Below are 23,197 nucleotides of genomic sequence, written 5' to 3' on the forward strand. Positions count from 1 at the left end.
CCCTTGTTAAAATTCCCAAATGCAATTTTAATCAGGGAGGGAGTTAAGGACGTTATCACCTTTAGCTGTGCCCAGTAAGAGTTCAGCATTTAACACAAAACACTTCAATTCTAGGAGATAAAAAAGGTTGAGACCCCGAAACGCCACATCCCCGCTCCGGTCCCGTGTAAATCACGTGCTATCTGATCAATAGCCGGCTACGTTTAAGTGTTACCTTTGACTAACAAGTCCGCTGTCATCCAAAATCCTCCTGTGGGGCTGCAGTTAGCAGAAGCGAAGATCCACAAGCGAGCCGAGCTTCGCAGCATTGACTTTAAAATAAGTGGAGGGGCCCTGACCTGCTGGTACGACTGCTTTGGCTTCTAAAAGTTTGGGAACCTCCAAGTCTGCACTCCAGGACAATCTGCAAGGGGATGCTACTCGTTGAGGACCCGGACAGCGACGTGACTCCTCCCAGCCGCCGGGTGGCGCTGCTGAATGTGCCGGACGGAGGTGTCCGCTATGCTACCTTTGACGAACAGAGTGACGAGCCGGCCAGGCGAGGTGGGTACGAGGCGGTGTCGTTTTTGCGGTTCACGGAGTTTTGCCGCGCGGACGGATTGGATTTGCCTTTCTTTGCGGCCTCTCGTGCGTCGGCTCACATGATAGAGAAGAGGAAGGGGGTGGTTTGGCGTGGTGGGGGAAACAGGAGACAAAGGACCGCTGAAAGGAAAGGAGTGAATTAGGAAATAAGAGGCAGGGCGTCCAGCTTGGGGATGAATCGTTAATGAGCAGGACAAAAGTGCAAAAAAAAAAAAAGGAGAAAAAGGGCGAGCGGGTGGGAGAGGCGGGTAGCAGAGCGACGCGCGGGGTTGTGGGAAATGGAGTTCGAGACGCCCGCTGCTGCTGCTGTTCCGGATGGGCGGGAAGTCGCGACAGGTGTGACGCCGCGCGGCGGGCAGCGGTCTGCGGTCAGTCTCGACATGACGGGCGCCGTCGGATGGAAGGAATGCACCTGAGCGGCGCGTCGCCACCGCCGCCCTCCAACTCGGAAAGCCTGACTTGTTGTGTCTGTCCATTTGCAGGCCGCGCTGGTGACAATGAGACGATGGAGCGTCGCCTCCCTGCTCTCCCCGATAGTCTTCTGCTGGAGATCTTCATGCACCTGGAACACGAGGACGTCCTGTCTGCCAGCCTAGTGTGCCGACAGTGGCACGCCGTCTCGAGGGACGAGTTCCTGTGGCGCCAGCTCTTCTACGGCTACTACCGCATCTCGCGAGCCGTGCCCAGGCACCCTGGTAATACCCGAGGGGCAGCAATGACCAACGTGGGGCGGCCTCCCGAGTCCAAGCCGGCTTTACTAACTCCCTCCGTTCTTCCTTGATGGCTTCCTTTAAGCGGCAGCCCGGCGTTGGCCTCCGCTTGTGCTAGTCGGCCTCTCTCTTTAGGTTCTCAGTGTAATGTAACCCCTCAGGTTATTTTGGTGGTCCTCAAGTTTAGTCTCGGAGGCCCACTGTGGCTGCACGAATGACCTTTGGAGGTTTTGTTCCAAAAGTCATTTTACCTCCAGTTGGTGGACGTCTTTAATTAGCTGATCTTTTTTTTCTTCTTTTATTTTGCATGCAGAAAAGCACAACGGTGTGAAAACTGCAGTGACAAGAATTTTAAAGATCTCTGTGTTTTTGCAGTAGTTTTAAATTCTTATTATTTTGTCTGTTTCGTTGCTCATTCACTCTTTTTCTAGTAGACAGGAGGAAAATGCAAGCAAAATTTGGAAGGCCGCAGCTACTTCAGTGTCAGATCCACGAGTGAGACCCTTAATAAACAACAGCATAAGTAATGTGGGGGGCTTGGAAAATAATAAGTCTGGAAAAAAAAAAAAATCAACGTCAAAAGTAGCACAAAATCATCTCCACGTAACTAACATACGTATTATCCACACTCCAGAAAATTTAGGAAGCCCAGTTTTGAAATTTCAGGGTTGATACAAAAGCAAAACTGTTCAATAACAGCTTGCAACCGGAGACTCGGAACGGATCTTTAAAGAAAATACCGACGCTGTCATCGGAGAGGGGGTCTCCCTCGGCTCTGCCTCTGAAAGAAGTGAAGCCGCGTCTGTTTAATGTGCGTCCCCCCGTTATGTCAGTCTTTTATAACTCTTGTGCCAAGTCTGCCTTCAGATGTGTTCTGCTGGCCTGGTTTGGAAATGTTAATGTCGGCAAGAAAAAAACAGAAACGGACAAAACTGTAAAATAGGGCAGTAAAATAACAAGACTTCACTGTTTAACAAGCAAGTGTTATGGAAAGCAGAGGGTCTTCTGTCAGACGCGACTCCTCGACCTTCTCGATTCCAGTCGTTGCCATCGGGTCTTAAGTTCAGGGTTCCAAGGAGGAAGAGCAGATGGGTCAAATACCCTACACCAGCTGATCATCTAAATTCAATTAACTTTACATCCACTGGCTTAGACTCGTGGGGTGAACTGCTGTCCTTTAAGTTAGCTTGATTATCGTCTCTGAGGAAAATGTGTTTGTAGCAGAAAAGTACAAAATATAAGACGTCATTACACAGATACAAAGACAGCAGGGAAGACACTCCATCTTCACCTATTGTTACCATAATTACTTACTCTCAAGATTAGCACATAGATGAAGAATAACCTTTAACAGTTTACAGGGTAATAATTCAGAATTTAACTACACCCTTTAAGTAATGTGAAATGCACCTGAGATCTACACCCGTACCCTTTGTCTTAGAGAGATTTAGCTGTGAAGAGGAACGATCGTGCCGTTTGCCTCAGTCATCAGTCAAGTCCTGATGTTGTTTTAATGTTCTATGTAACTTGCCTGTCGAAGACGGGTAATAGAATCATTTGCAGATCTTTGCTATCTCTTATCCGACGTGTACTTTCAGTGCCTCTCCTCTGTATTCGTGTGTCTGAACGTCTCTTTCTCGAGAGCACTTCTCAGACTCTCTTGTTTAGTTTTGAGGCGCCTTTCTCACTCTTGTCTCTTTTTATACTTTATGTCTTTGAAGGCGAGTCTGTCTTTGTGTGTCTCACTCTCACACGTCCTCTTTTGTCACCAAACTCGCCGATCGCACCAAAGCCACCCTAACCAATCAGATTGCTCTGAGCGACTGGACACACAGATCTTAGTGTTCTGTTGTCTGAGTAGATCTGTCTTACCTGGTGTCATACCAGTGGTGTTATGTTCACTGCTACATTTAGTTACTTGTACTAAGTTTATGTTTGATGGCTGCGTTCTTTGCTGATCTGTTTTTTAATTTAACATTGTGGCAAATCAAATTGTCCTCCTGCAATAATAAAAAATGAATTCTGTTGAATTGACATTAGGTAGGAATCCAGTAAAGCAGAAATTGCTCACTTAGGTGAACACCACCACATTCATTTCCCCAAAGACTGACACTGAAATTCGTTGCTCTTGTTTATAATAGGGTCTTTCGCGGCAATTACCATTTTGGGACCCTTTTGAAGAGCAGCATTATTATGTCATAGTACAAATTGGAAGATTCACAATGTAGTTTGGAGTAGAAGTTCAATCCATCCATCTGTCCATTTGCAGATCTGCTAACTGTGAGCAGGGGTGTGGAGAAGCTGGAGCCTATCCAAGCAAACATCGGGCAGAAGGTAGGACCAGTCCCTGGGCAGGGGCCATTGCAGGATGAACACACACACACACATATCAGAGGGCTACTTAACAGAGACAGTCTTCAGGAGGCCGATGTAGAAGTGTCGGAGTTGACTATCTGCAGAAGACTTTCTGAACAGAAATGCAGAGGCCACACTGACTTTGTACTGTGGTGGGGAAACCCACGGGGATCACAAGCAAACTCCTTGTCGCTACCCCTGCACCACCAGTAGGAATTCGGTCATTTTACCGGAGCTATAAAGTAAAGAGCAACTAATGTTGTATCTTCTGTCCAATTATATATATCTTAATGATGGGAAATTTCTCTTGAATGCCCTCCCAAGTCGTTGCACCCATTGTTAGAATTCACAGATGAGAGAAGTGCCTGCATTTACTGATGTCAGAATTGACTTTATTGGCCAGGTACACTAATGTGTACTAGGAATTTGTCCCCTTGTGATTAATAAAGTATCTATCTATCATATAGTGCCTTTCACTCTGTTTGTCTGTCTATCATATAGTGCCTTTCACTCCTATCTATCTATTATGTAGTGCCTTTTATATCTATCTCTATCTATATCTGTATATATATATATATATATATATATATATATATATATATATATATATATATATATATGTATGTTATAGTGCCTTTCACTCCTATCTATCTATCAATCATGTGCCTTTCACTCCTATCTATCCACCTATCTTTTATATAGTGCCTTTTATATCTATCTATATATATATATATATATGTTATAGTGCCTTTCACTCCTATCTATCTATCAATCATGTGCCTTTCACTCTATCTATCCACCTATCTTTTATATAGTGCCTTTTATATCTATCATATAGTGTCTTTCACTCCTATCTGTCTATCAATCATGTGCCTTTCACTCTATCTATCCACCTATCTTTTATATAGTGCCTTTTATATCTATCTATCTATCTATCTATATATATATATATATATATATATATCTGTTATATAGTGCCTTTCACTCCTATCTATCTATCAATCATATGCCTTTCACTCTATCTATTATATAGTGCCTTTCATATCTATCATATAGTGCCTTTCACTCCTATCTGTCTATCTGTTATACAGGGTGTGGCAGAAATAACTCCCACATTTCAAAGGGGGATTGGAACAAAAATGCTACGCAGTATAACCAAAAACGTTTTATTTCCCAAATGTAGATATAAAAAAGTTTTTTTTACTTTTAAGTTTTCAAAATTATATCGTCCAAATGGTGGCCTTGACGGCTGATACACATTTGGAGCCATTCTTGGAAGTTTTCCATCACTCTCACTAGCATGTCAGGCGAAATTCCTTCAGTTTCTTCTTGAATAGCCTCCTTTAGTTGGTCCAGGGACCGAGGACGATGTTTGAAAACCTCCTGTGGCCCTTACTCTTTGAACCCACAGCAAAATCGTTTTCCGGTCTGGAACACTTTCATTAGCGCGTAAACCGAACCGCGTGTGCGAAACACCCTCTGCGTCGCAGCTACAGATTCGCCATTTTTGTAAAAAGCCACCACTACAAAGCCTTGATGCTCACCCAACCACAGCATGGTTGACGACTGAAAACTTGATTATGTATTATGTACCTAATGGAATGGACCGCACCCCTGTACCTGCTTTGGGGACCCCACAGTGATTTTTCAAAATGTGGGAGTTATTTCTGCTGCACTCTGTAGAGTGCCTTTCACATATCTATCTATCTATCTATCTATCTATCTATCTATCTATCTATCTATCTATCTATCTATCTATCTATCTATCTATCTATCTATCTATCTATCTATCTATCTATCTATCTATCTATCTATCTATCTATCTGATTGTATTGGTGCGACATACAAGGACAACACGAGATATCAAAGATAAATAGAAGAAGATAAAACAATAAAATATGATGAGGCATACAAGGGCGTTACTCAGTCATGAAGAGGTAGTTGGATTAACATGACCAGGTAGATCAGTGTGCAGGTGTACAGAAGCTCAGACCGACCTGATTAGTCAGAATAACCGCATCGGTAGAAAGCTCTTTAGGTGACGTCTTGTTCTGATTTTCACTGTGCGAGGACGTTTGGCGGAAGGAAAGTCTCTGGAGCAGGTGAAACACTGGACCTCTCGCCATTGGCTCAATCAGAAGTGGTCTCGTAATTTCTGGTCCCTTTGCACGTGGAGCACATCGTTGTTCTTAACACGTTTCCTTTTTTAGGTTGTGTGAAGAATCTGCAGTGACTTCTTTTTTTACCTAAAATGATAAACCAGAAATGCATGTAAACAGGAAAAAAAAAAAAATGGGAACTACGAAAATTTGTCAAGTGTGTGAACACAACGTAATTGTCTGAGCTGAGCTGAGGTGCAGATGTCTGCCGTTAAAGCCGTGTGTTCATTTTCATGGATTGTTGGGTCTCTCTCTTTCCTGTAGCTGCCACCTCCTGGTTAGAGGAGTTCAAGCGCTTGTACGACACAATCCCCTGTGTGGAGGTGCAGACATTGAAGGAGCACCATGATCAGGTCCTGCACCTCAGCTTCTCCCACTCCGGCCATTTCTTTGCCTCCTGCTCCAAAGACTGCACTGTCAAGGTGAGTAGGTGGAGTTCACCATTTCAAGGTGGTTTGCCGCCGAGCGTTCATGGAGGACTTGGCATCTCCAGGTGCTGTGGCATTTCAGGTATCCATGTGGCAGATGAGGATGTCATTGTGTTTTGCTTTTGCCACGTTTGATATGACTTGGGGATCCCATTGACAGCTGGTTTTTGTTCCAGGCAATTCGTCACAGTTTTATCCCTGCCACTTGCTTTTCCTTATAAATCCATTCTGCACAGATGATTGATGTGCTGCCTTCCATGTTAGTGGCAGTGCATGATTTGCAGCTCAGATATTACAGAGAAAAAGTGTGAACCATGCAGGTTATGTAACTCACTTTGCTTCACCCAGCGAGGTGGTACCTGCCAGGTATTCCACGGACTCCACAGACCAATCCTAAGGAAGTGCCGTATTGAGCCAGCAGGGAATGTTGATTCCCAGGCTCACTGGTGAAGGTCGACCACAGCTCGGTGGGTGAGCTGCTCTTGTAATTCCCAGGTCACAGATTGAAATCGTACACGAGTGTCTCTGTGGACCTTCTCGCTGTACATATCATGCATGACGGTGTATGTCATGGGCAGTGGGAGGGCAGAGCAGATACGCACGTATAGCTACAGGACTCCGTAATAAAGAAATGATATTCAGTAAGAAAGATAATAAAAATCATTGATTGATTTGAAATTGGTTACAAAGCCTAAACCCAGAAATGCGCCATCATATTATGGACTTGATGTCTCCCGGCAAGAATTAAAAATGTATTCTTTACTTTTATGGCTTCAGACACGCCTCCTCCATCATATTCTTAACATACTCTTTAAAACAATAAGCAGCTTTGTTCTGTTTATTTACAACTTGCATGTATTGCATAATCTGAATTTTTCTTAATTTTCTTATTGTGCTCACACACACGCACTCACCATGCCACAGAAAGCATATAATGCTGAGTGTTGATTGGTATTGTGAATTTGGTGACCTCATACAGGTGGCCAATAGCATCGGCTCATTCAAAAATCAGATATTTTGGTTTGTCAGAAATGCGTGAAGTACAATGAAGTTCCTGGTTGTCCCTTTCACTCGTGCAATATGCGCCACTTTCCATCTCACTCCAAAGGTTATATAAACTACTAGCTGTCCCCCGCAGCCACACACGCGTAGTAGTGGAACAGGACAACGTTTCAAATTCAATAAATACATTTAAAGAAATGTAATTCTGGCCAATCGGAAGGTGGGTAGACTTCAACGTCAAACGTTGGCACTGTATCTGATCGTGTTCAGCTCTGGCGGGAGAGCGCCCACCGCGTGGGGAGAAAAGCACGTGGCCGTGATATCTCTGCTAGTGAGCAGGTACCCTCTGAAACACACATAGCTCTGATCTCGCTCTCTAAAACGTCAAACGTTACTCCACACCAATCTTTGAATGGTAGTGTCTGCTCAACAAACGGGTATCGCTGACATGGTGCGCTCCGAGGTAGAGCAACTCGAACGGAGGCTGGCACGTGAGTGAGAAGGGCCTCGGCCCGCTGCGTCTCTCTCGGATTCGCCCAAATAAATAAGTGAACTCTGATACTTAGCACAATGAGAGAAGTCGCAAAATCGACCAGAATATTTAAGCAAATTATAGAAAAAAACCTGATCTAAGTCCGTTAAGTAGTTCTCTCGTGAAAAGCAGACAGACATTGGATTTTTTTATATACATCTATACAGGGTGGTCCAGATCTAGTTATGCAGATCTAGATCGTCTGGATGACTTTTATTTATGCGGGGATGTTTTCAGTTCGGCGCAAAGACGATTCTTCATGTCGTTAGTTTGCACTCGTCTCGATGGTCCGGGATTTTTCCGGTGATTTTCTGTGTAATAAACTTAATAAAGTTATAGCGTAATGAAAATTGCATAATTAGATCTGGACCACCCTATACATACATCATATATATATATATATACACACTAGGGGGGGGCGCCCAACCCCCAGTTACGGCCAGAATATTAGGAAAATCTATAAATGTACAAAAGAAAAGTTATTATTTATTGCAGTCGAAATCATGAAATTCGATAAATATGTAAAAGAAAATTAATTCATTATTTAACAGAGTAAAAATCATGAAATGAGAATGAAATATTTACTCTCTTACCAATTGGAGTATTCCTGTTAAACTGAGGTCCACTGTGCTCACTGAGTATTTATAAGAGACTAAATAAACAATCCATTCGTTTTAACTGACATTCTTAATAGATAAAAATATATATATATTTTTTTTATATAAAAGTAACTCATTTACATAACAGGAAAAATCAGGTGAAAACTAAAGTGGTATATAATGGGTCATCGTAACTCGACCTTCTTGATATTTTACTTTAGAATTTAAAAACGGAATAAGAATCCGAAAATCTAACAACATCGCATTAAAGTTCGATAAAGTCTGAAAAGAATGAGACCAAACATATATATATGTAGGTTTTAAAATAAGCCGATTTAAAGTGTGACAAATAAAGTGACATAAAACCGTTGCACTTTTAGGCTTAGGATTTTATATAGAGAGTAGATAGATCTAGCTATATACTGCATATAGATAAGAAGTCCAAGGAGGTTCTGCTCAGGCTTTATAACCCACTGGTGAGGCCTCATCTGGAGTCCTGGGTGCAGTTTGGGACACCATGAAGACACAGCAGCACACGAGAAGGTCCAGAGAAGAGCAATGAGGCTAATTACGGGGGGCTACAGAGGGTGAGGGTGATGAAGATTAAAAGAGCTGAGCCTTAAACACTTCAGTCAGGTCTCCTCTTCAACCCCTTAACATGATTAAGGGAATCAGTGCAGTGGATTGAGACGGTGACTTTAACACGAGCTCGTCAAGAACACGGGGACACAGCAGGAAATTTCACACACATTGAGATTTTTTTTCACACACAGAACCACAGACACATTGAATAAGCGAGCCAGTCGTGTGCTGAACAGCAGAACTTGAGGGACTTTCAAAGCTTGACTTGATGTTGTTTCAGAAGAATTAAGGACTGGCGAGCTTTGTCGGTTGAATGGCCTGTTCTTGTCTAAATCCTTCTGATGTTCTAACACCAAATACAGTATTCCAGAAGTACTCCACAGTTCTGCAGTCCGTGGTGAAGAAGTGCTCTTCAAAGCAAAGTTTGTTGTCTTCTCTTGGATTGTCACGGTGAGCATTCTGAGTGAAAATGCCACGAGTGTGCGTTTTTAGCTAGAAAGTGTTATGGGTGGAGAAGAGTGTCAGGGGTGATTTGTGACAGACGGTTATCAGCAAGAGTGAAAGGGAAGGTCTACAGGACGGTTGTGAGACCAGCTGTGTTATATGGGTGGGAGACGGTGGCACAGAGCTGGAGGTGGCAGAGTTAAAGATGCTATGATTTGTATTGGGTGTGACGAGGATGGACAGGATTAGAAATAAGGACATTAGTGGGTCCGCTCAGGTGGGATGGGTGGAAGACAAACTTAGAGAGGTGAGATTGCGTTGGTTTGGATATGTGCAGTGGAGAGATGCTGGGTATATTGGGAGAAGGATGTTCAGGATAGAGCTGCCAGGCAAGAGGAGAAGAGGAAGGCCTAAGAGAAGGTTTATGGATGTGCTGAGAGAGGACATGGAGGTGATGGGTGTGACAGAGCAAGATGGAGAGGACAGGAAGATGTGGAAGAAGATGATCCGATGTGGCAAATCCTAACAGGATAAGCTGAAAGAATAAGAAGAACAACAAAAGACATTGTAGAGCATGTGAAACATTGTCTTTGGTGTTCTTGGGGTTAATTTATTCATGAATGTGCTTTGTTTCTGCTGCAGGTGTGGAATAATGACCCTGAGATATCACTCCTCCACAGCTCCAGCATGCGCAGGTTTAACTGGGGCTACACCCAGTTCTCCCAGTTCAATGCAGATGATACCCTTTTGCTAGTTTCAGGTGTCTACATTGGCCCTCAGCAGGCCTCCTCAGGGGAGATTGCGGTCATCAGCCTGGGTAAGCAGCCTCCACCTGACCCGCCTTTTTCCTCTTTTTTTTTTTTTTAGTGCTCGGAGTTTTCATAAGTGAAATGTTTTGGTTGCAGATGACTTCACACTTCTTTCACGGGTCAGGAACAAACCGTACGATGTGTTTGGATGCTGGCTGAATGAGACTCACCTGATCTCAGGGAAGCTGCACTGGATTGGAAACATGACGTCCTGCTCAGTTCTCTGGCTGAACAAAGCATTCCAGGTAAAGAGGACAAACAAACTCGCCCTGGAGCGGTCGAGTGGCTCAGTACTGCTGGGTGTCTGCCCTTCCCATTGAACCTTTGCTGCTTCTGACACTCCATGAGATGGCAGGTTATTGTAGCTTTCAAGATGGTGGCATTGCCCATTGTCGGCAGGACTAGTCCTTAAATCACTTTGAGTGCTGCGCCACTCTAAACACTCCTGTCTGGCGAAGAGTATGATGAAGATGGCTCCTATACGATGTTGTCATGTTGTTGTTGTTGTTTTTGTTTACAGGATGTAGAATCTGAGAATGTGAACGTTGTGAAGCGGCTATTCAAATTCCAGAACCTAAATGCCAGTACGATTCGCACTGTCATGGTGGCAGACTGCCGGAGACACGACTCGCCAGACCTCATCTTGAATTACGAGGAGCAACGAGCTGCGGCAGAAATAGCTGCTGCGTTGACAAGGACTTCTCAGACCTGCTCTGTGCCCCATGTCTTTGACCTGGGCAGTGACAGCGAGGATGAGGCAGCAAGCGGGAGCGAAGGCAGGAGGAGCACTGATGTGGATAACCCCAACCTCGGGCCAGGCTTGGAAGAGTTGCTTGATGACATTTACCAGGTATTGCATTAAGCTGAATAAACAGGGTGAATTTGTAGAGCAGGGGGTCCACAACTCCAGTCCTGGGGGGTCCCAGTGGCTGCAGGTTTTCATTCTAGCCCCTTTTCCTAATTAGTGACCTGTTTGTGCTGCTAATTAACTTCTTTTGAATTCATTTTAACGGACTTCCTCTTGAAGGACCTTCACGGATCTTGACTTTGCTGACGATCCTGTGATCTTCGCGAAGTCAACAGAGGCTCTGATCAGGGGGTCTCAAGAGACTGAGCGAGGAGTTTTGAGCATCTGGGCTCGTGAGGGTCCTGGATAAAAACCAAGAGCCAGGCTTTTAATGACCTGTTGGGCATGGCCATCAGCAGTGTGTCTGTCTGCGGAGCGAGTGTCGTCCTCGTCACTGAGAGGTTTACTTACCTCGGCAGTGACATACGTGTGACTCTTCCTATGAAGTCAGTAGATGGATTGGGAGAGCATGGGGGGGTCATGACGTCGCTGGAAAGGGGTGTGTGGCTCTCTCGATATCGGCAAAAGGACAAAGGTACAATACAATACAATACAGTTTATTTTTGTATAGCCCAAAATCACACAGGAAGTGCCGCAATGGGCTTTAACAGGCCCTGCCTTTTGACAGCCCCCCCAGCCTTGACTCTCTGAGAAGACAAGGAAAAACTCCCAATAAAAACCTTGTAGGGAAAAATGGAAGAAACCTCGGGAAAGGCAGTTCAAAGAGAGACCCCTTTCCAGGTAGGTTGGGCATGCAGTGGGTGTCAAAGGTAGGGGGTCAATACAATACAAGGTCCAAGTCTTTAGAGTCCTGGTGCTTCCTGTTTGCGAGACATGGACGCTATCCAGTGACCTGAGATGAAGACTGGACTCCTTCATGTGTGTCTCTCTGGAAAATTCTTGGGTCCCGTTGGTTTGACTTTGTGTTGCTCATGGAGCCCTGAATGACCTGCATTGTGAGGGAGCGTCAGTTACGGCAGTAGGGTCATCCGGCTCGTAAGGTCCTCGTTGTTGGGGACCCAAGTGGCTGGACCAGGCCAAGAGGTTGCCCACTTAACACCTGGCTGCGGCAGATAGAGGGTGGGACTGGACCGCGTGTCTGCCTGGGAGGGTTGCCAAATGGGATCCCCGAGTTGTTTCGTTGTGTATTGGGTGTGGCAGCGTGCTGTACCAGTGCATGCTCCCCAACTTGACTTGACTTGCTCTTGAAGGTTCAGACCCCTTAATTGTTTTTTTCCATGATAACGCTGGTCAACAAGCATTTTGCTACTGGGAGTCTTTCACTTGTACTTGAACAAATTTCACTTGCTGACTCCAAATCTGAAAACCGTTTTCGTCCAGCATGTCCCATTTTTTAGTTATGATGTTCCAGGTCTTGGACAACTAGGGTGACCGGACAGTAAAGGCGAAGCGTTTCAGCATTTAAGACATAAGTTTGGTCTCAAGAAAAGTGAAGCCAAAATGCAGGAAGGTGTTTCTGTTGACCCTGAAATCCGTGAACTGATGCTTGACGAGGAGTTCAAAAGGAAACTGAAGCCCACTGAATCTGCGCCCTCATTCGTGCAGGTTGACAGCCACAGAGCAGAGGATTATGCTGAGCTTGTGGAGAACCTGCTGAAAGTTGTATTAGCTTACAGGAGCCAGAATGTCACTGAAGACGCATTTTTTACATTCTCATCTCGACTTTTTTCCACCAAATCTTAGCGATATGAGAGATGAGTATGGGGAAAGATTTCATCAAGATACAAAGGTGATGGAAAAGCGATATCGGGGAAAATTCCGAGCATGATGGGTGACTACTGTTGGTTCATGCAAAGAGCGACGGATGTGCAGTACAAGCTCAGACAATTTTGAGCACACTGACCTCACTTTTATATTGAGGTAAATTGACATAAACGTGTTTTAAAGTGTCTCTGGTATCGTCTTCTGGTTTGTTTTCAGAATCAAATAATTTTGGTGGGACAGAGTTCAGACTCTAGATATTGTCAGTCAGTCATTGTCCAACCCGCTGTATCCTAACACAGGGTCACTGGTCTGCTGGAGCCAACACAGGGCGCAAGACAGGAACAAACCCTGGGCAGGACGCCCACCGCAGGGCACACACACACTAGGGACAATCTAGGGTCGCCAATGCACCTAACCTGCATGTCTTTGGACTGTGGGAGGAAACCCACGCAGTCACGGGCAGAACATGCAAGCTCAATGCAGGGAGGCTAACCCAGGCCTCCTTACTGCGAGGCAGCAGCGCCACCACTGTGCCACCATGCTGCCCGTCAGGGGAACAAAGCCAAAAAAAAAAAAACCAGTCAATTAATTAGCAGCAAAAACAGGTCACTGATTAAGAAAAGGGTTAGAATGAAAACCTGTTGGCCGTCCAGGACCGGAGTTGAGGACCCCTGATGCAGAGTTTAGCATTGACATGAGGTGCAGTGTGGTGAGGTGGGTAACGGGGGCTGTTGCTGGCTACTGGTCTTCTTTAATCAGCTCTCTTAATATACGTAAGTTTACAGGGTCCTTGCTGTCAAGCGTTACAGAGTACTGGGCACTAAACTCACGTGATTGGCTAGCCTTCCTGGTGATGGATGGCTCCGCCTAAAAGCTTTTTCCTCATACTTCTCTCTGCAGTCACTTGCTGTCTCCAGTTCTTTCACTATTAAGTTGTAAATTGTCTGATCGTATTTAAACTAAGTGTACCATAAATTACTTGGATAACAAGAAACAAAATGCACAAATGCATTCAAGTCGTAAATTATTGGTCACGGGAAGGAGAGAATGCACAAAATGTATTTTGCTAAATTGCCTTTCAAAGACCTTTGCGGTCCGCTGGAACAGAAACGTATAATTGAGGCAGATTGCTGCTTGTCATCAATATTGTGGCTGTAGTTCAAAAATTATGATCTGTATTCCTCCATTACACCGATTTAAAAGAAAAAAAAAAACAGTTTATCACATGCATCTGCTGCCACACCGGGACCCCTGGGACTGAACTTGAGAAGCACTGCACGGGTCACATGTACCCCAACGTGGTTTGGCCACGCCCCTTACTCCTGGTCCTTGTCATCTGTGAACTTCATAAGGTGATTATTGGCATTACAGTGGAGAGAGTGCAGTACACAATTAATGGTAATAAGAATACACTTTGTTTATATAGCGCCTTTCCCGTACTCGAGGTGCAATAGAGTAAAATGTACAAATAAAATTTAAAATGCAAACTTCATTGGTATAGCCTGGAGGAGAGCACTCAAGCGGGGGCACCACCACGCCAAGTGTTTCTTTGATATGGCACTGTGGGTCTTTGGGATTGTGAGGAGATCATAGTTAGGACTTCCTGGAGGTTCAGACATAAAGAGGGATGGTGGAGAAAGTCCATTAATGAGTGGATCCCGCAGCAGTCATTCAAGCTAACCGACTACCGATACAGAGAGTTGGCGGGGGGGGCACGCTGGTGACATTGTGTAAGTGACAGAATGAGTTTTTCTCTGCGGCCAAGTTCATTTCAGGGAATCGACTGCCAGCTGCAGTGCTTTTTGCCGACGGTGGTTCTGCATTGTCAACAGCTTGTGGTGTTGCATTCTGAGTCACGTTGCTGTCTTCGTTTGACGATCCCAAAAGCTGCCCACACATTTTGTGAGTGTCTATTAGTGATAAACGAAACTGCAGGGATTCATTTCACACACAGATTAGTGAATCTGATAGTAAAGTGAGATTTGCACATGTTTTTGCATAATAAGTGGCATAATGACAACATCATAAATTAGAGGAACTGGAGGCAGAAAGCCTCACACCAGCAAAAAAGTGACGATAGAAGCCAGATGGCAGTGCCTGGCAGTGAAGTCGTGAGATGGTCCTGGAGTGACCCTGTTTTCTCTTTTAGACCATTTACTATGTAGACTTCAACAGAATACCCCAAATCCCAGCCACAGCCTCAGATTTTTATACCCCTCTTCATATCAATAACCTCTGGCCAGAAGATGGAGTACCAGAACAAAGTGGAGTGAAGTTGACAGCAGCAACACTATTTGTTTCTATCGCATGTTTTCACACAAATGATGGAACTCAACGTGCTTTACAGGATGAGGAAAGAAAAAAATATAAAAATAAAATCAGGCAATGCTAATTAACATAGAATAAATGTAAGGTCCAATGGGAGGACAGGGAAAACAAAAAAGAAACTTCAGACGGCTGGAGAAAAAAAAAAAAAACAATCTGCAGGGGTGCCAGGCCACGAGACAACCCACCCAGCCCCTACTTGGCATTCTACCTAACATCAATGATCTCAATCAGTCCTTGTGGTGGTCAGGCACCAAGTGGAAGAATTAGACGATGGTCATGTGCACCTCTGGCCCTCAATCCATCAGTGTAGGGACTGCACGGTGCCCTGATCAGGTGCTGGTGGTGGTGGCACAGATCGCCAGCACAGAAAACTGGAAAAAGAACAGCAGAGAAAGTAGGGGTTAGTATGAATTATGGAGATATGATTCAAAAAAAGTGACAACTAAATGCACATGCAGAATATCAGAGTTACACTAAAATGAAGCTCTGAGAAAGCCATGTTAACATGGTGGGTTGTTGGCAGTTGTTTAAAGAGCTCCACCGTATCAGCCTGGCGAATTTCCATCAGTAAACTTGTATTCCAGATTTGAGGTGCAGAACAGCAGAAGGCCGCCTGCCTCGCCACTTATTTTACGTTTAGCTCTTAGAATTCTAAGCAGACCTTCATTTGAAGATCTAAGGTTACGGTTTGCGGTGTAAGGTGAGAGGCATTCAGAGATATAGGATGGGGTGAGAGTAAACCATACGCAGGATTTTAAAGTCCATTCTAAATGACACAGGTCACCAGTGTAGTGACAGCAGACTGCCGTGATGTGTTTGGATTTTATTTTCCTAGTGGGGATTTTTCTTCATAGATTATCTTCAGGTTCCCAATTGTGCCCCAAGTATAAGCAAAGTAAAAACGAACATGGACAAAATAATATTAATACAGCTTGGATAATAATCAGTTCATCTTGCTTAGACTCCCAGGTGCCTCTCTGTCATTGTCAATTGAGTGGTCTCCGGTCCAGTGTGGTCTGGGATGACATTTGCATTAATGGAGAGAGACAGAGACCCACAAGCCTCAAATTTATCAAATTCTATGGTCTTTGAAACACCTCTTGTACAAGTGGGTGCGTAATCTCTGTGCCCTAAATATCCCCCCACTCCCCCCTTGCCACATGCCGGCCTGTTCATTGTCGTTTATTTCAGCCACCTGTATTCCCTCAGGCTAGCTAGCCAGCCCATGGGGCTTCCTGCTTTGAAATTTCAAAGACATTGCTTAAAATATTTATCACTGTACACTCAGCAGCCACTTTTAGTAGGGACATCTTTCTAGTACCAGGTTGGACCCCCTTTTGCTTTTTTCCTTCAGAACTGCCATAATTCTTCATGGCACAGATATAACAAGGTGCTGGAAACGTTCCTCAGGGAGTTCCAGGTCCCTGTTAATCATGTGGTCTTTCAGCTGTGTGATCAATGAGGATGAAGAGCACAAGTGCAACCTCTGAGGTTCACGTCAGCATTTAGGAACAAGACGGAAAGTCCTGCAATATGTTGATGTGGGATTGGCTTAGAGAAGCTTTTAAGGTTTAAATGGGAGAAGGTGGTTTCAAAAATGAAATGATGGGGGTCAACGGGTTTCTTCTTCAATGCAGGGTTAGGTCAAATTACATCGTGTAAAAATATAAGATGATCGCTTGAGTTAAGAGACGACTCTTGGAGGTTTGTGGACTGTTGGATTGACTGAACCTGTGGGATGAAATGATGCCTCCCAATGAACTGATGGTTTTTGCTGTTTCTTTCAAGGGCCGACGTCCACCTGTGATCAATGAGCATCTGTTAGAGGCCAAAGTGGCCGAATATCTGGGAAAGACTCGCACGCGGCCTGCTGACTCTGAGCTCCTGATTCCCAGCGAGGTGCAGGAGCCTAAGAAGTACCTCATCTTCACCATGGGTAGCCTGACCTACTCACCGCACCAGATAGGTAGGGCCTGTGTTTTTTTTTTTTCTTTTACCAAGTCTGGTTTATGAATCTCAAGACTCTTCTGATACCCATCTTGGCCTGTCTTTGTGTCGCGCAGGAATTAAACGCATCCTCCCTGATCAGATGACCACCTCTGGACCAGTTCTGGGGAAGGAACGCAGTACAGAGGAGTTTTTTGATTCACTAGACCACGTGATTGACATCCACGGTCATATCATTGGCATGGGTCTTTCTCCTGACCACAGGTATGTTTACCTCTCCTTCCCCAGGCCCACTTGACATGCCCGTATTTGTCTGCATTTCAGTCCTGTCCTTGTCTCTTTATCAGATACCTGTACGTGAACAGCAGGGCATGGCCGACTGGCTATGTCATATCAGACCCGATGTCCCCACCTCCCATCGCAGAAGAGATCGATATGCATGTGTTGGATCTGAAGACTATGCAAGAGGAGAGGCAGTGCCTTCGAGCTCATCGTGCCTATACGCCCAATGACGAATGCTTCTTCATTTTTCTTGACGTTAGCAGGGACTTTGTTGCAAGGTAACCATTGTATTGGGATCACTTCTTATCTATCCGAGTTTACTGTAGTTTGTTCAGAAGACTGCAACAGGGTCTTCCTTTCATCGTGACAGCTGAGGAATTATAAAGGTGGCTCTTAGTCTAAACTGTGGGTGATACCACCAGACTACAAAGAATAGCATTGATAAGACCTCAGGAGTGATGTGCGACCATCTTTGTTGGAACATCAAAAATTTGACACGAGAGGAGACCATTCAGGCCGTCAAGCTCACTTATCAAACTAATTGCTCACTCGTCCCAATATCTCATCATGTAAGGCTCTCAAGGTTTCTGCGTTAACTCCACCATTCTCTAAACGACTCCTTTCTTGCACATCTCTTTTTAAATATGCCCACCTATATCAAATGATTTTGCACTTTATTATCGTGAGCTGGATAAGACTTTCCAAGTCCGTTACTTGTTTAGTCTATACCAGGGGGTCTCCAACATGTCGCTCGTGAGCTACCGGTAGCTCGAGACCCCTTTCCAAGTAACTCAACACCCTACAACACGGTACATGGTACACCCTGCTAACGGCACAACACCCTAGTACTACAAGTAACTCGCCAAAGGGTTAATGAATCCTACATAAAATTGAAAACTTGTTTAGTCAAATTAGGAGTGGGCGATCTTTCCAAAAAAGTCATATCACAGTCCACAATCTGAACTGCAGTCTCTCTTTTCAAAGTGGCGGACACTTAAGAGAATATCCGGACTCAAACTCATCAAGACCGGAGTCACACTTTATTTTAAATCGCAAACAAAGTTGAATTCAATTGTTCTTTCGTTTGCTAGCTAAGCAGAGTTAAGGACCACGCCACGAAACTGACGAGTGAATGAGGAGAACGGCCCGCTGCGTGTTTCTCGGATTTGCGCAAGTAAATCAGCACCGCAAGTGAACTCTGATTCTTAACGCGATGAGAGAAATCGCAAAATCTGCCAGAATGTTGAAGCAAATTCTAGAAAAAAACCCCGATCTAAATCCGTGAAGTAGTTCTCTCGTGAAAAGCGGACAGACATACAGAGAGACATTGGACTTTATAGATTATATATTAGTAAACCTTCAAAATAATGTGCAGTTCCAGTCTCAGCAGCATTTCTGGAGCTTAGTAGAGCCTAATAACGATAAGAATCTTCACCAAGCAGCTCTGAAAATGTCTGCTGTGTTTGGGTCTCCACACCTCTGTGAGTCTGACGTGAATGTCATGAAATCAAAGTTCAGAACACGACTGACAGACGAGCATTGAAACGACTCCATCAGAGTGAACCTCAGTGGCTCCACTCCTCCATCCACCTCCGTGCCAGTCATCTGACTAACTCAAAAACACACATGACACATGCGACTGGACCTGTGAGTAAAGTGACACAGTGACATGTGACACAATGACAAATGAAGAAGTCATATCTGTGGATCTGGAATTGCGTTGTCTTGTGTGGACAGCATTCGTGTTTTAATTCAATAGTGTGAGATTGACTAGAAAATGCAGACAGACGTACAAAGTGCACTTGCAGGTGAACTCAATATTTTTTTTCTGATGTTTTAATGCAAAATGTGAGTTGTGGACACCAGAATTTTGTAAATGTTCAGGGAAAACGAGCGTATTCAGTTTGTTTGGGTTGAAATAAGCGATGAGAAGAAACGTTAGAAAACATGAACTCGCGGCCATTTTCATTTTGTAAAGTAGCTCTCTTGGAGGTTGGAGACCCCTGCTTTATACAATACAATAAATCACACAAGAAGTGCTTTAACAGACCCTGCCTTTTGGGAGACCCCTGTCCAGGTGGGTTGGGCGTGCGGTGGGGGTCAACACAACGCAATACACAGAAGAGCACACAAGTCATCCTCTGGTCTCCTCCAGCACTTCAAGATTAACACGGTCACCTAATTACATCTGAGTGGTGCCCTCCTGCCAGTCTCTCTGTAATATCCCACAGAGGGTCCCTTCCACATAAGTACATATGAGTGATGCCTCAAGCCGGTCACACTCACTGCCACCAACACTAACAAACCTATGGGTGTCACCGAGTCACACGAAGGCTAAACACCCTTTGGCTGCATGCCACTTAACAACCAACAGGTCGTCCTTCGACTGCTCTCGTTCTTCTGTTAAGGTGCCCTGTGCACAAAAAAGCGGCAGCCTTCGTTCACCAGGAGCCTTAATGTTTATTTCAGTCACTCCAGAGAGATGCAAAGGCAGTGTGACATTTATGAAAGTGTAAGAAACACCAAATAAAAGAAGATATAGTAGAAAATAAAGCAGGCAGAAAAGTCTGGGTACACACGGTCAGAGAAGCCACCTGAGAAGTCCTGGGCAGCCTTTAATTTAGCAGTCGGCGTCCTGTAGAAGTTTGCATTCACCGGCGTCCATGCGAAGTGGTCTGTCCCTCCCTGACTTTCTTTCTTATGTGTCTTGGTCTTGGAGTTCTGTTCCCGTGTCGTCGCAGTTTCCCCACCCCCCGATATTGTCATTTTGTCCTTAAAACCAGCAATTATTTATGTTGAAATTCCTCATGGGACTCCGGGTCATGTGACATGAATGACTTTGCCTCTGATTCTGTATGCACCTCTGCTGTGATTTCCGTTCCCAAAGTTCTAAACGGTCTGTGACACCCGCAATGTTTTCCGTCTCCTCGACCATTAAGTTATAAACGGACTGAAGCGGGTCTGTTAAAGTTATAAATTAGTGATGCAGTATAAGAGTAACGTACAAGAGAGGATGTTTGTAATGCGAGTTGCCCTGTAAGAGTTCTGTAAATTCACTTCATCCCAGTCTGTTTGATCAAAATGAAAACCTAATATAAGAAAAAACATGACAGTTGTACACTCCAGGGCATGCGCCAGTCACCCCCTAACTGAGACGAGGCACAGAGTGACAGCTCTGCTGCATGCCTGGTTGGTACTGTGACGAGCCAGAGCCATCTTCACAGCGTCATAGGCGGGGCAAAGTAGAGCACTGGGGCCGAGACATACGTAGGCATCAGAAAAAATGTGGGGGGCCCCGGGCATCTGCCCAGCATGCCCATGCATGCATTAAGACGGCCCTGGGAGGAGCTGTGCTTACACTGGCACAAGGCCTGCGCCGACACTGCACCACCCTGGAAGACACACTCCTGTGCCTGGAGCTTCACCAGACGTGTCCAGTCCTGCACTGTGCGAGTCTGCGGTGAAAACTTCCCAGCGTTGTGTGGCAAGCGTTTACAGACACGTGCCCTGAAATGTACGCCATCCTCACAGGGCCTTAGTCCTCCGTCTGAAACACGTCAAGGGCGACCGACTGAGCATGTCTGACACGTCCTCTTCTGATTGGTTCAATGGGTTGTTTATGTCTGACTTTAAAAACAAATGAAATTGAATCTCGTAATGTGTGCGGCTGCTGAGACTCCCTTAAGTTGGTTTTGCTACACTGGTAAGGTAAAGTGACATTTTGACAAGCGTGACAAGACCACTCAGTCCAGTTGTCGCTCGTTTGTTTAGCTCATAGCTCACTTGTCCCATCATCTCGTTCATGGTATCTTTTGCAGCTCCATGTCTGAAGAGTTTGTTTTTGATTCCCACAACCCTTTGCATGAAGGAGCAAGCGCCCCCTGGCTTCAGTCTGAACTGCACTTCCCCTTAGTCTCCACTAGGTGGCCCCCAGTACCTGAGTCGCCTCTGCTGGATCAACTTTATCGCTGCAGTTGAGGATTTTGAGGCCCTGGATGAGGTCCCCACGCAGTCTCCTCTACTCGAAATTAAACTGATGCCCCGATTTGTTTATAAAATGCCCCCCGAATATCAGTCAGTGCAGGCAGGAGTTATTGTGTCAGGTGGTCTTAGCGAGTGACGCCTTTTTTTCTTTCTCTCCCTAGCGGTGCAGAGGACAAGCACGGCTACATCTGGGACCGTCACTACAACATCTGCCTGGCCAAGCTGCAGCACGACGACGTGGTGAATTCTGTGGCCTTCAGCCCGGTGGATCAGGAGCTGCTGCTGACTGCCAGTGACGACTACACCATCAAGGTGTGGCGATCTCCTCGCGTGGTCCGCATTGCCCAGCCCAGGCGTCCACAGCCCCGCAAGCTGCTCTTCTCCTGGCTGATGAATGTGAAGCAGTGACCAGCTGTCTGGGGCTTTTGGTTCAATAGCCGGGGAGGGGGGTGGGCAGCAGGGATGGCCGGCCTGGTGGGCTTAGCATCGCAGCTGGAATGCAGGGAGGGGAAAGTGGAATCAAAAGGGGTGACGCGCCGGTCCCCTTCTGCACTCCTTTGAGTGAGGCCTGGGCAGACGTCCCCATCTGTGACAGTTGCTGTGGTGGCCCCCCCCACCCCGTGCTACAAGGCTCACTGCTGAGGAAGAATGGAAATGAAGACGCAGAGCGGGTTGGCATCTTTGGGGGGCCTCAGACCGGCCCAGCGTGTTGCCCTGCCCTGCTTTTCCTCGTCTCCACTTGTATTTTTGAAAGAACTTTGTTTTTTTTTTTTGTTGTTGTTGTTGACAAATGGATTGTTTGAGTGCTGAAGGGCGACACAGGAACTCTGGAAACATTAAAGGCAAAAAAGAAAATGGTGTCGGGCCAAAGTCGACGAAAAATGGAAGACGACGGCGTGTTTGAGTTAACGTGTTCTGCTGGTTTGTGCAAGTGTTGTTTCCATAAGGCCTTTGAATAAATGAGCCGAGTGTCGAGGTGGCGGCCCGCTGTGACCTCTGCCTTTGTCCTTCATGTCTGCTGTTTTCTCAGAATGCTGAGGTGTCCAGCTGGCCAAAGGACATCACTTGGTGTGGCGGACCCCCCCAGTGTGCATGGTGAGGTAATGTGGGTGATTTGTTCAAATCAGATATAAACTGGGGGTGTGAGACCGAAGCACAAAATGGCAGCTTTTATTTCTGGGCAAAGTTTTACTAAATAAATTGTATAACATGAACATTGGGGGGGAAAATGGCAATTGTTGTGTTTAAGACCCTCCGAAGTCTCGATACAAATGAATCCTAGTTGGGTCAAGTGAAGATTTGGGTCCACGCATGCAGCAGCTGTACCAGGACTGTGACCCATTGGCATCACCTCGTTTGGCTGCTGTGACCCATTGGCATTGCTTCGTTTGGCTGCTGTGCCCCATTGGCATCACCTTGTTTGGCTGCTGTGCCCCATTGGCATCACTTTGTTTGGCTGCTGTGACCCACTGGCATTGTCTCATTTGGCTGCTGTGCCAAGGCCTCTTTTGAGGTGGTGCTCTTTGTTTTTCTGACTCGAAGTTTCCTCTTCTCCGCTGGGTGTAAATGGAGAGGTGGTCCGTCTAGAACTTTCTGATGAGCTCCGTGGTTTGGTGGTCGTGATCTTGTTGAACTTGGAGGCACTTGATTGGATTGCAAAGCAGAGTGGTGGCTCTGAGTCTAGGGATCTGCACTGGCAATCGGAAGGTTGCCCGTTCGAGTCCCGTAAATGCCAAAAAGGACTCTGCTCTGGTGGGCCCTTGAGTAAGCGCATTGAGTAGTGATATTATAAAGGCGCATGGCACTCCACCACATCATGTGACGGCAGACGTTGACGTGCCACTCTACGCTTGAGACAGAATTGTGTCTTCAGTAAAGACCA

General features: G+C 45.5%; 1 protein-coding gene across 2 annotated transcripts; it reads left to right on the forward strand.

Moving 5' to 3' along the window:
* The first annotated feature begins 323 nt into the window (after positions 1–323).
* Positions 324–22,314, forward strand: fbxw5 (F-box and WD repeat domain containing 5). 2 transcript variants are annotated; one of them, XM_039774067.1, is made up of 10 exons: positions 324–543; positions 1,065–1,277; positions 6,071–6,228; positions 10,036–10,210; positions 10,299–10,447; positions 10,723–11,052; positions 16,891–17,068; positions 17,166–17,313; positions 17,397–17,609; positions 21,477–22,314. In XM_039774067.1, the coding sequence occupies exons 1-10, from the start codon at positions 414–416 to the stop codon at positions 21,721–21,723; spliced, it is 1,941 nt and encodes a 646-aa protein (XP_039630001.1). In that variant the 5' UTR covers positions 324–413; the 3' UTR covers positions 21,724–22,314. The 2 variants fall into 2 exon arrangements, with proteins under 2 accessions (XP_039630001.1, XP_039630000.1); XM_039774066.1 differs by lacking the exon at positions 324–543 and adding an exon at positions 752–950.
* The last annotated feature ends 883 nt before the right edge of the window (positions 22,315–23,197 follow it).

The sequence above is a fragment of the Polypterus senegalus genome, chromosome 13 (genome assembly GCF_016835505.1).
Source record: "Polypterus senegalus isolate Bchr_013 chromosome 13, ASM1683550v1, whole genome shotgun sequence".
Classification (NCBI taxonomy): Eukaryota; Metazoa; Chordata; class Cladistia; order Polypteriformes; family Polypteridae; genus Polypterus; species Polypterus senegalus.

What these genes read in the sequence shown, in the direction of transcription:
- fbxw5 (XM_039774066.1), top strand. Translation starts at nt 767, where the DNA reads ATGAGCAGGACAAAAGTGCAAAAAAAAAAAAAGGAGAAAAAGGGCGAG. An exon ending in GGCTGAACAAAGCATTCCAG is followed by an intron (nt 10,448 to 10,722) that starts GTAAAGAGGACA and finishes TTTTGTTTACAG; the next exon opens with GATGTAGAATCTGAGAATGT. An exon ending in GGTCTTTCTCCTGACCACAG is followed by an intron (nt 17,314 to 17,396) that starts GTATGTTTACCT and finishes TCTCTTTATCAG; the next exon opens with ATACCTGTACGTGAACAGCA.